Source organism: Notothenia rossii (assembly GCF_949606895.1).
Source record: "Notothenia rossii genome assembly, chromosome: 9".
Classification (NCBI taxonomy): domain Eukaryota; kingdom Metazoa; phylum Chordata; class Actinopteri; order Perciformes; family Nototheniidae; genus Notothenia; species Notothenia rossii.
The window spans coordinates 16,740,045-16,753,023 of record NC_136907.1 but is presented as its reverse complement, the minus strand read 5'-3'; the positions used below and the strand labels follow the sequence as shown (position 1 = coordinate 16,753,023).

The following is a 12,979-nucleotide window of genomic DNA, read 5'->3' as shown; positions in this document are numbered from 1 at the left end:
TTTTTATTTGTTATTCTTAAATAAAGGCCATAATTGGTTAAATTCATAACATAGTGTATGTATGCAGATACCAGATTCCTTTCTTGGTGCATGTTAGTGTTTTATACTTTGCTGAAATCACTGAGTCACTGCTCTGTTCTCTCTGTCACTCTCTCGTCAACCCCTTTCCCTCCTTCTCTGTCCTTTTCTCACTCTTAATCACCCACTCAAAACTCACACACACACACACACACACACACACACACACACACACACACACACACACACACACACACACACACACACACACACACACACACACACACACACACACACACACACACACACACACACACACACACACACACACACACACACACACACACACACCCTGTTCTCCTTGAGTCCTGTGGACTTTCCAAGCAGCCAATCATTAGAGCCCGTCCCTCTGCTGTGATGTGGCTGCTAAAATTAGCCTCCTCTCTCTGTGAGTCGACATCTGCCATGACGCACAGTGGAGAGCCAGGTAGCCATGATGCCCAGAGAAAGAAAAATACTTCTCCTTATTCCTTTCTTTACCTTACACCTCCTCCCTTCCCCTTTTCCTTCCTTTTTCCCTTTGCTTTTCTGTCTTTTCTTCTCTCTTTCTTATTGAGCTTCCATTACTCTGTTGTTGCTTTATTTCTTTACCTTAGAGATTCTTCTTTTGTGTCTTTAGCAGGTCTATTTTATTGTCCTCTTCAGTCTGTTAAGTAAAATATTAACCCATTTAAGGCTCAGGTATGAGGTCTGACTGCTGCTGGTTCTGCTTTTGTGATTTCTTTTGACATCACAAAGTGACTATTATTTTGCCAGTATATGTCACAATGCCAGAAGGTGAACGTATTCTTTCACCGTTCAGTCATTTCAGTCGTTGCTTCAAGCTCTTGTCCTTTAAAGTCAAAATCCTTTCTGTAGTGTTTGTATAAAAGATGTCATTCAACTATATGATGAATTTACTTTCTTATAGTGGTTATTGTAACCTTTTAACAGACATAAATCATTCTATTTAGGTGAATGTATTCAATGTACAAAATCTAGCTTACAGTTTAGGTTCTTAAAATCTAGAAACATGAACACATAACTGTGCATTGATTCTGTTTTGTATTCACTTCTCAAAGTCACTTTCTTGTTGTCCAAGGGTTTTTCTCTGCAGTTAAGGCATTTGTTGCAGTACAGTTAGTTTCCCTTATTTACAAAAGCTTTTTAAGCATAAATATTAATTATTTGAGTCGGTTTAGGTTCAGTCGGCTGATGAGATAAATTATTTAGGCTCTGTTAACAGTCATAAATCTTTCCACTAACCACCTACCTGACGTGTGACAACCACCAACTGTGAACTGTCATGTCATCAGTTAATATGACTGTCATGTCATATTAAGCTGGGTTATAAAGGTCATCTTCTTCCATTTAAATATACTTAAACAATGTAATATAAAGATTTGTTTAAATTTAGTGATTTAATGTGGTGATCCGTGACCCATCCTTAAAGCCCTCCGGGTTGCCATGGCACCCACTTTGGAACATTTATGGAGGATGTCAGAATAAAAACAGGAACAGGTGATTTAATATTTGTTAGTATTTTCTTTCTGTTAAATGGTTGGAAATGTTTGCAAAGAAGAAATAATTCCTTAACCAATAAATGTGAAGACACAGTTGAATCACTATTGTAAATATAAAATATATCATCGGTATTTTCACTTGAATATAAACTCTAAACTGAATATCAAATTCAGTTTAGAGTTATATTTATGCAGCTTTAGCTTTGGTTTAACACTCATCTTTAATTATTTATGATCTGTTGGCATTAAACACAAAATGATAGTATGCAAGCTCATTTTACACTTCATTTATGTTGCATGTAGGGCTGCACGATATATCGCGTCGTGCCGATAAGCGCATGCACGATATTCACATCGCTTGGACGTGCAATTCTTTTTTTTAAATGTTTAGGACGTGCGATATTAATTAGGCAAATTGAACTCAAACACGTCATGTCAGGGGTACTTGAGTGAGTGACATGCCGGCTCTGCATGCACAGCAAACCACCAATCACAAACGGACCCGGTGATTAAAGGTAAAAACACTGAATCCTTCATCCGGTTAAATATAGTTAAAAAAAGACCAATTGTATAGCATTAAAGTTCAAGAAAGGACGGTTTGCGGGGGAAAAAACTGTATTTTCTTCAATTCCTGTATGTTTTCATATCGCAATATATATCGCAGGGGGGAAAAAATTGCAATGTCCGTTTTTTCCACTATCGTGCAGACCTAGTTGCATGATTTAATTGATTGTCGTTATTTGCACCAATGCTGTGATAAAGCAATATTAAGTAAGCAACATGAGAAAAGTCACTTCTTTATAGTACATTCGGTTTGTTAAGCTGGACTCATGCTGCCCTTATTGCTCACTTGCACCTTGTGAGGCGCTTATATTTGTCGCACCACTATTGCACCCCTTATCACAGCAGAGGAAGCCTTTCTACAGTTTAGCAGTCTAATAATAACAGCAGGATAAAAAGTGAAGGACAGAGCAACCTCTCTCCCTCTCTTTCTATCTGTGCTCTCTTCCCTTTCAATGTCACACAAAAACAATGCTGCTTGTTTCTCTTTCAAGATAACCAGCGAGCCCAACAGACGTGTGTTATATCATTGGGCCTTTAAAAGCTCTTAAAGCTCTTTGTCTCTGTGTTTCAAGGAAACTGGCTCAGCAGCAACTTAAAAACAAGGTTTATTTGTGCGCTGAATGGCCTGTGTTACTGTGTGCACTGTAATGTATTAGTTTGTGTTTTTGGGGTAAAATGTTGACTTTCTATACGTCCCATTTCTATAGTCTCATTTTGGGATCACTAAAGTTAATCTACCTGTGTGTGTCTTTGTTTATGTGTTTGTTTATTTCCCTGTGTGTGTGTTCAGTCGCGTCACTACTGTATGTACGTGTATCAGTGTCTGCATGTGTTCTTCTATCTGCCCAGATGACTGTGTTTCCTAGTTTGAAATGTCAAACAGTTTCAACAGTCATCTCTAGGGTTTCTGTTTGGCTCATGTTAAAGCCGAGTGGTAATCTATCAGCGTCCGCAGATGGTCAGAGATTACAGTCAGTCCCATGTATAACACAGAGACACAGACTTCCTCATACAGCAAACAAACACGCTGAGTCAGAGCTCGCAGAAGCTTAAAGTTTGCAGGAGAAAGTGAGCGTGCGTTCCTGGAAGAATCAAGATTCAAATAGCCTGGCATTGAGATAAAACATGGGGCAACTGACGGACGTAACGGCAGCACTTTAAGTACACATATCAGTAGTTGTTGTCACAGTATTAGCAGTAGCCATACATACTCGTTAACCTAGTATTTGTAGTACAAATAGTAGTTGTAAAGGTTATAGACAGGAATTCCTAAACACTAGCTCTCTTATAAATGGCCGGTTTTTGTCTCATGTCATCAGTCCAGATCTAGATTGGACTTAATGAGAGTGCAGCATGCACACAGCCCATAACTCAACATAGCATACTGACCTACTGACTGACTGACTGGCCAGAGGAATGTGTGTGTGTGTGCGCCTCTGTGATTCACTACTACTTGTGTTTGTTTGACCATGTTCTGCTTGTATTGTGCGTGTATGCAACAGTTTCCGTGTGTTTTCTTCTCTTACAGTAAGGTTGAACTAGGCTTTATAGTATCTGAGCAGCTGAATCCCTTCCATTCCGTTCCTGCGAGGGCTCATAGATCACTCTGCACTGCATGATTGGATGGGTTGTGATGCAAAACAAAACTGATGACGGGGACAAAAAATCTAGACTTGTGTTATTGAAATGCAATGAGTGCCATGTTTTCAGTTTGACAGCCTGTCACATTTACGATGCCCCGAACGGAACGATCCAGAAATGTGCGGCAGATGCAGACGATGTCTCTGCTGTTTAGATAATTGTAGAAACAGTTATTAAGCCAACCTCACAGCAGCATTTCTGAAGATTCTAATGTGTTTTCACCTTGTTGCTGCAGAAACGAAAAATAAATTGTGTAAACAAAGCAGATGAGGAATACACTGAAATGGCCACAAGCAGCTAAATACAATGGATGACTGTGATGAAATATGAATTTATTGCATGCTGAAGGGGGTTTTCTTTCTTATCTGTTGGAAATGTTCTCTGTTATTCCCCCCACTACAGGAGTTGAGCATCCACTCAATACTTTCATTTGCAAATTATGATTTATCAAATTTGGGAAGCTGAGTTGAAATGGCAAAATCAAATCATATGTTCCTTAGAACAGAGTTATTAAAGTTGATCGATGTGGAAAATCTTTCAGGCAAATAAATAAATCATGTGATAAATGGAGAAAGAAATGCACTTTTTGAGTAATTGCGGACAGAGTTTCCAAGGCTGTTCCAGACTCATTGTCTCTGTCCTCCACAAACAGCCAGAAAAGACATTTGAACTGTCACTCCCGAACGTGAGTATTCATTTGTCTCCTGCTACAACAAAGCCAAATGCATTTCTTTATTTTTGCCTTGCATGAAATATCACTGACATTAAAAGGACTCTGTAGATAGAAGACAAACAGGTTACTCAAATCTAATCGCTCTTAAAGGCACTCTCCTTTTTTTACTCGATGCATTTTGCCTCTGAGAGAAATGCTCATCATTTCTATTTGACCTTTTACTTAATACACATTTTAGTTTGAGAACAGCTATTGTTCATCTGCCCCGCTACCTTCAGTTTCAGTTACATTTTTTACAAACAATGGACGTTAAAGTTGTGTGATTTTGAGTTGGTTGGCGGAAGGTCTACAGTATTCAGACCACATTATTTTACGCTTTATTCTACAGTAAACTTCATTATCTGGCAAATTGATTTACATATTTTTGGCACATTATTCTGCAGCTGTATTTTTGAGGATTACCTGATAACAATAGTGATATTTGGATTTGGGATTTATTTGTTTTCTGGAAAGTCAACCAGAGTTTATTGTTTAATAAATAATACATTTTAAGCGGAATTAAACGGCATTGTTAAGCACGCGTGGAAATGTGTGTCGTACACCGCCCCTCCACTTCGTCGCCATTTACTACACGTTGATCAGGAGGTTAAGGATCCTGGAGTGGTTCAGAAGATGTGGGGAAACCAGAACCAACACGCTGGATCTATCTAACCTGTTATATAACACTTCTCTTCCATCTGTCGGCCTGTCACCCATCACTGCATAACGGTCCCAAAAAGAGTTAGAGGATGAAAAGGGCGGGCGGTGGATGAGAGGAAGAGCAGGATGGAGATGTGCTGCAGAGAGAGAGAGAAACAAGGACATAAAACTGCAGGAGCTTGTAATAGTTTCCTACACATTAATTAGCTCCAGTCAATCCTGTACAAACACACGGCCATAAAACTGATTTACTGAGATCCCCTCCTCCATCTTATTCTCTTCCTCATTCTTTCCTCTCCTCCCATTTCATCTCTTTTACTTTTCCTTCGACTTTTCATCCATCCTTTTTTCTGTTCTCTCCCCTTTTCTCTTCCTTTTCCTAATTTTCTCTAGCCTCTTCCTTCATCTCTCTTCTTCTCCCTCTGCCTCTCAAAACTAATTCTAACCCTTTTCCTCCTCTCTTCCTCGTTCCTCTCCTTTCATCTCCTTTTTCTTCCTTTTCTCCTTTCATCCCTTCTCTATTCTTGTAATTTCCTATTGCCTCTCCTCTTTTACCTCCTTTCTTCTTCTTCTCACTTCTTTTATTTTGTTGCCCTTTATCTTCTCTTTTGTTTTCACTTGTATATGCAAGTATGAAGATAAAGCAAGACACTGTAGGTGAATGGAGAGAAAGAGAGAGAGAGAGAGAGAGATTGAGGAGTGGATCGCCCTCTGTCCGTTCTCCCCTCGTAATGCTGAAGGGGAAGGCAAGATTAATCAGGGCCTTGACTCACACACACTTTTCAACACTTATTCATACACACAAACACACACACACACACACACACACACACACACACACACACACACACACACACACACACACACACACACACACACACACACACACACACACACACACACACACACACACACACACACACACACACACACACACTCCAGTTTCCTCCTCGTCCGTCCTTGTCTCTCTGTCCATCTCTCTTTCCTCTCAAATTAATATCACTCCTTTCTCTCGTTCCTCACATCCTTAGTGATTTGTCTTCTCTGTTTCCTTTCTCCTCATCTTGTCCTCCCTCTTCCCTCTTCACTTCGTTAAACATCATTCTCCTCTTCCTCCTCTCATTTATTTCCAGCAGTACAGTCTGATAGTGAGAGTAAAGGCAATAATTCAGCTTCCTCTCTGTTGACACACATTCTCTTAATGCCTTTCGGTCTATGGCTGCCTTACTATTAAACTCTCAAGCAAATAGCATGCAGACTCTTGAAGTGTTACAAAACGTAATTGGTATCAGCAGTCGGCAAATCTGCTAATAAGATGACATTTACTGATTGTAGTTCATCTGTTGTTTCACATCAATTTCATCCCGGCCAAATATTGTTTTTCATTTTTTGCGTTAACAAACGATCGAAGCTAGCATACCCAGCTAATGATTAGGAGAATCCTTATGACTTCAGTGTTTCCCCTAAGATGGAGTCGTAGCAGCGGTGCTAAGGCACGTGGGCCCAGCATAATGTGAGCGCGGAGCGCGTGGAATTTTTTAGTGTGTGCGTGCAAAGTGCACCCCGCCAATTTGTTTCTATGTGTCTGCCAGCACAAGAAAGGCTCTTGAGGCCTAGTACCAGGGCCGGTTCTAGCCAATTTGCTGCCCTATGCGAGATTTTATATATAAAGAATAAATTGAAAAATCTCTACAAAAGACAAATACACTACAAATACAGAGACTTAGTGACATAGGTAATAGACGTCAAAATGGCTTCAAATGTATTCAGTATTGTATGAGCATGTTTGAATTGGGGGGGTGGACGTCACATCCTCTAGGGGGGTCCGGGGGTATTTTTTTGAACATTTTAAAGTAAAATGCTTCAATCTGGTGCACTTTGAGCACACAATTACTAGAGACCTGATCTAGGGGGTACAACTCTAAAACCCCCATATGAAAAAGATCGGTTTACATTTTAATAATCAAATAAGTATGTGAACATAACCAATAACTTAATAATATAAACACCGAGAGAGTCCTTTACCTCACTGAGCCTCCCAGTCTGACAGGAGAGCTCTCCTCCACCCTGGTTGTAAAAGCATCTACTTCTTATATCCGTTAGCGCAGCTAGCACCAGATTCGAATAACAACAGCGCCGGTACCGGTGCGCCCTCTCTCTCTCTCTCTCTCCCTCGCTCGCTCTCTCGCTCCCACGCTCGCACTTTGGCTGTGAGCAAAGTCGAAAATTAGGATGAGCGCCAACGGTCAAAAATGTTTTTTCCCTCCCAGAGCTACCAGCGCAGCGCCCTCCAGATCTGGCGCCCTAGGCGACCGCCCATGATGCCCTTAACCACAAGATGCCAAAAATCGGCCCTGCCTAGTACATACAGTGGCAATGTCTCAAGATTTAGCAAAAATACACCTTTATTGAACATACAGTAACACAAATCCACATAACAAACAATCACCTGGTACCTGGCTGGCGCCCCCTAGCAGCGGCGCTCTGCGCATATCTCAGCAGCGGCGCTGCGCCGCCACTATTTGTATATATGGGAAACACTGGACTTTGGTAATCTTTTTCATTTTTTCACAAGTGCCAACACAAGGTAGACCTTTTTCTAGTTTTGAGTGAAATGTCTCAACTGCTATTGGATGCATAAACATGACATTTTTTACAGTTTATTTAGGTCTAGATCAGTATCAATAACATGCCACCATCAAGTCAAATGTAAAATCTTTCTTATTTTTTTTGATAATGACCAAATATCTGCACAACGAATGACATTACCATTTAGTGTTCTTCTTAGTTTTGTACAACAAACATTTGACCCTAACAGACTCAAATATTCTTTAAAACCTTTAATAATAATGCATAGAGAAATGTGTCATTCAGCAAAGAACATTTCTAGAGAACAATGTTGAATTTCTCACATTAGGTTTAGAAAAATTCAATGAACCTTCTCTCTGTGTCCATCAGTTTCCTTCTTGCTTACTTGTTGGTGGATCTTTCTTCACAACAGCTCCTTTAATTCCGCCCCCTCACCGCGCCCCCTCTTCTATTTCTCTCTTATTACCGGGTTTTTCTTCTTAGAAATCCCTTTGACTATTTGTCTTCTTTGTGTAAGTTAGGTCAGGGAGCGAGGGAGAGGTTAATGGAGAGACAGGGAGGGAGCAAGGGAGTCGGATGGCGGAGAAGAGCATAAAGCAGGGATAAGGAGGCTTAAGATTTAATGATAAAATGTAAAGTGAAGTCATACGGTTGATTTGGCACCATTGTGTGTGTTGCTTGTTTTCCTCTCTGTGTGTGTTGCTTGTTTCCCTCTCTGTGTGTGCTGTGTGTGTTCTTGGCAGATGTCCTTGACTATATGACTGATAATATCATTGCTCTAGGTCCCAGTTAGAGCAGAGAGTGTGTGTGTGTGTGTGTGTGTGTGTGTGTGTGTGTGTGTGTGTGTGTGTGTGTGTGTGTGTGTGTGTGTGTGTGTGTGTGTGTGTGTGTGTGTGTGTGTGTGTGTGTGTGTGTGTGTGTGTGTGTGTGTGTGTGTGTGTGTGTGTGTGTGTGTGTGTGTGTGTGTGTGTGTGTGTGTGTGTGTGTGTGTGTGTGTGTGTGTGTGTGTGTGTGTGTGTGTGTGTACATTATGTGCGAGAATGATTGTGTCTGCTTGAATACACACACTCCCTCAGGTCATCAAAACGCCTCAAACACAAACCCATCTTGTTTGTTTCTATCCAATCCTCCTACATACTCAATTTGCTATCATTATATACAGTGTATACAGTATTTGAACCTGTATAGGTCTCCAGATTAACATCAACAATTTGTTTAATGGTGACCGTGACCAGCACCGTGACCAGCACTTCAGCTTATCCACTTCCTTTGGCAGTAGGTTGTTGGCCTCATTTGTCTCTGGAGTCTCCTCACTTGTGTCTATCCTCACATCCTAGTCCCCTTCATATAAGATGTGAAGAAAATGATGATGATATTGAAAGATATGCGAGGATAGAGGTTACAGTTTTGCAATAAAATGAGACATCCTAACCCTTCAGCATCATCTAAAGCCATGAGACAATGACAGACAAACCCCCCAAAAGAAAACAGACACATTTGCATAAAGGTCAGGAACACCGCAGATGAAAACCACTCAATCGAACCGAGGCAATGACTTATTACCGAAGCAAGCCGTAGATATGGATCTAGTCAACACCCCACAATGAGGGGATTAAGGCTTTGCCAGATGAATGCTACTCAGAGCTTTTCCACATCTGTTCCATTTATTCTTCACCTCCAATGTTACACCGACGCTTAGTGTCAAGCAGCAATTCAGGCAGAATACAAAAATTCATCATTCTGAGGTTATAGTGGATTCATGTTTAACATGAACTATGGAATAATGCAGGATCAAGTTTGTTTTTGGTCAGTAACCCCTTATAAAGTGGCTGGTGGTGATTGGTCAATATGTTCTCAGTTTAACAATTGTTTTTGCTTTGCTTATAAAATGTCTCAAATCAGGAGTCTAAAATCTTGTTTTGTCCACAACTAATATATTGAGCTTACTGTTGAAGTGAATTAAAGAAACCAGAAAATATTAATATTTTAAAGGTCCCATGTCATGCTTTTCCGGTTATTACCCGTCCCCTGGTGTGTTATGTAGCTTTTTCTGCATGTACTGTAAACGGTCTGCAAAGTCACAAACCCTCAAAGTACACCTTGTAGCGAGTACAACTCTAACACAGAAAATACCTGTCTATGCTGCCCCAGAACGCCTCGTTGGAGATTTCTCTTTTTCTTCCTGGGTACAGTGCTGTATTGGGTATAGTTACGTTATGTGCATGGAGCCGTTACGTTTGGACCAATCTGCGTATTTCTCAGTCTGAGACGGCCGGACGCGGGGAGGCTGCGGGTGGGTGTGTGTGTGCTCGGGCTGGGTTCTGGCTGGGTTTCGCTGTGTCTCGCTGTCTCGCAGACCCCACGCAGCAGCCAGGAAACAACACCAGTAATCCAGCTCACACTGTCCGCTCCTCGCAGCAGAGAGCCCCGCAATGTCCCGCCAACACGGCACCCAGACCCCACGCAGCATTCTCATCTGTTTGTCATTGCTGGTGTCATTTTCTGGTTGCTAACAAATGCCATTGTAACACATATACACACATCAGAGCACAGTGGGCTCCAACAAACCGTTTAGGACAGAGAGTGAATACACATAGCCAGTGTTCGAATTACCCATTTGCTTTCGGGGGAGCCCTATTTATTTATTTCTTTGGCAATCATATAGGCAGACCTGAAAGATGTATATGTTTCCTGTATACATAGCATACTATACAGAGATGCTGTATGAGAAACCAATGTGAGTTTGGAAAATGGAAAAATGTAAATCTATTTTAGTAGACCTCAACAATGGAATTATGATCAGTAGAAATGGCCATGTCATGGGACCTTTAAAGATTCAGAAAATGTTGACTTCTTAAAAGATTAGGCAAACTGATTCATCAATTTTCATATAGTTGTGGATTAATTACATATTTGACAACAAATTGTTCAAATAATGAATCTTTGCAGCTATTCTCTGAAAACCCAAGCAGGCGTGTTACTGTATACAGGACATCTTCACTGTTTTTGACCATTTAACCAAACTTTTCTATCTTCCCCTCTCCTCTTATGTTTTTTTCTGTATACAGGTATTTCGTACCGACTTCATCACGGCCATGAAGGTGCCGGACTCGGCCCAGCTCGGCCCAGGTGATTTCTACGTGCTCTCGGACCCGTGGAGACAGGAGTGGGAGAAGGGGGTGCAGGTCCCTGCCAGCCTGGAGGCCATCCCAGAGCCTGTTGTCAGGTAGGACACACACACAAACAACCATGAAGTAAACGAGGACAAAAGGTTGTGATCTGATTTTATTAGTGGTTCACTATTAGCTCAACCTCTGGCTGCAGAGATATGATGTCAATATGTGAACACACTGGCAGGGTTCCCACGGTTACAGAGTTCCTCCTGAAGGGTTATGAGATTTGAACTTGTTGTTTGCCATGACTAATAGTTGTTTTGGAACATTTCCAAATTGTCAATGAACTTGTGGGAACTTATGACATTTGAGATTGTAGTTTATACAACCGTGCAAATTTAATTTGCTCAAGTGATCTTAAAGAATGTGACAAATTGAGTGTGCTGAGATACCACAAGGAATGGTTTTGTATTTTTTTCAAGAAATACAGCTGTTGTATCAACATTTTTTTTTAAATTTCACATTGGCATTGAATTGTAACAACTTGTGGGAACTCTTTACATAAGGAACAGCTTGTAATTACACTTATTTGCATGAAACAGTATATTTGTTTATGGACTGCATGCACATAAACACAACTTCACACAAAAGTCAACAGGGACTCAAACTGAGATCTTCTGCTTTTGACTCTCTTATTTGTACACAAACACACACTGTAGTGAGCAGGTTTTGATGCAACTGCAGGGAATGAAACACACACACAAACACACACACACACACACACACACACACACACACACACACACACACACACACACACACACACACACACACACACACACACACACACATACACATACACACATACACACACACACACACACACACACACACACACACACACACACACACACACACACAGAAGCAAGCTGGTGGGCAGATGTGTGCAGACATGCACTTCGACCCACTTATATTCCCTCACACTGTAGATTAGTCTGGGCATGCTCTCTCTCTCTCTTTCTCGCCCGGCCAGCTTGTTGTAGCTCTCTAGTACTGCAGCTGCTTCACATACCCATGTGGTTTGTTTGGCGTTCTAGGAACTAATGAAAATGCTCAGACTGCCTAGTAATGCCTGTTAAGCAGACATGTCATACTGAGAGGCCACACACATACACAAACACACGTATGCTCTATGGGAGACAAATCATCAAGTCATGTGAGATCTGATCAAATGTTCTGTATCCAGTAATTATAATTTTTTAACCCTGATTTAGGAAAAGCAGATGTGTAGGTAGATTCATTTTCAACAAAAAAGACTAAGTAAATAAAACATTTATTTCTTAAACAAAGATTTCATAGCAAGTGACATTTAGTTGCATGTGAAACAGCCGAACAGCTGCTGAATACGTTGGAAATGAAATGGCTGAGTAATACTCTTTTAATGTGTCAGAGTTAAAATCAAATTCTTCTAGTTCATACTCTTGACTGGAGTTCAAAGCCTTTCCTCCACTTCTTCGTGTTTTTGGAGCCAATTTGTGCTTTTTGTCCCTTTTTCCAAATCAATCCAAGAATCAGAGTCACTGTGTTGCAGAAAGTTATACATATATTAAATCTGTGAAAGACAATAATGAGCTGAGATTGTTTGAGATTCATCAAAAGTGTGTGGTTGGTGATTGTTTCATGCACAAGTTACTAACCATCACATGAAATAACACTTCGTAATAAAACATTTATCAAATCTTATGCCGCAAAATGATATTGCTTGGGTAATGAAGAAACTAAGGGACCTGAAATTCAACTTTGACTTGACAAAAAGCTCACAGTTTTAAACAAATAAAGTGCAGTTTAGAAAGACAGAACAGAGAATGGCTTTCTTCCAGTCTTAATGATGGCAGAAGGAAAGAGTAATACATATTATAGATGAAAATACATAAGAACTCTGTATCATCTCTGATAAATGTGTCTCCCTTTCTGTTTACATTGTCTAATAGGTTAATATCTCAGTAGATACACATAGTTTGAGACACACACACACACTCACACAAACATTATGGAGCTAACAGATTGAAGAGAGCCTGAAGGCAGGGAGATAGATGAGCAGATAGGGAGAGAAAGAGCAA

The 12,979-nt window shown here is 40.6% G+C and overlaps 1 protein-coding gene across 1 annotated transcript in view; it reads left to right on the top strand.

Moving 5' to 3' along the window:
• Positions 1-12,979, top strand: part of jade2 (jade family PHD finger 2) — a 168,819-nt gene that overhangs the window by 37,388 nt on the left and 118,452 nt on the right. Inside the window, 1 exon segment of the mRNA XM_079649880.1 lies at positions 10,815-10,972. Within this exon segment, the coding sequence (XP_079506006.1) occupies positions 10,815-10,972 (158 nt within the window).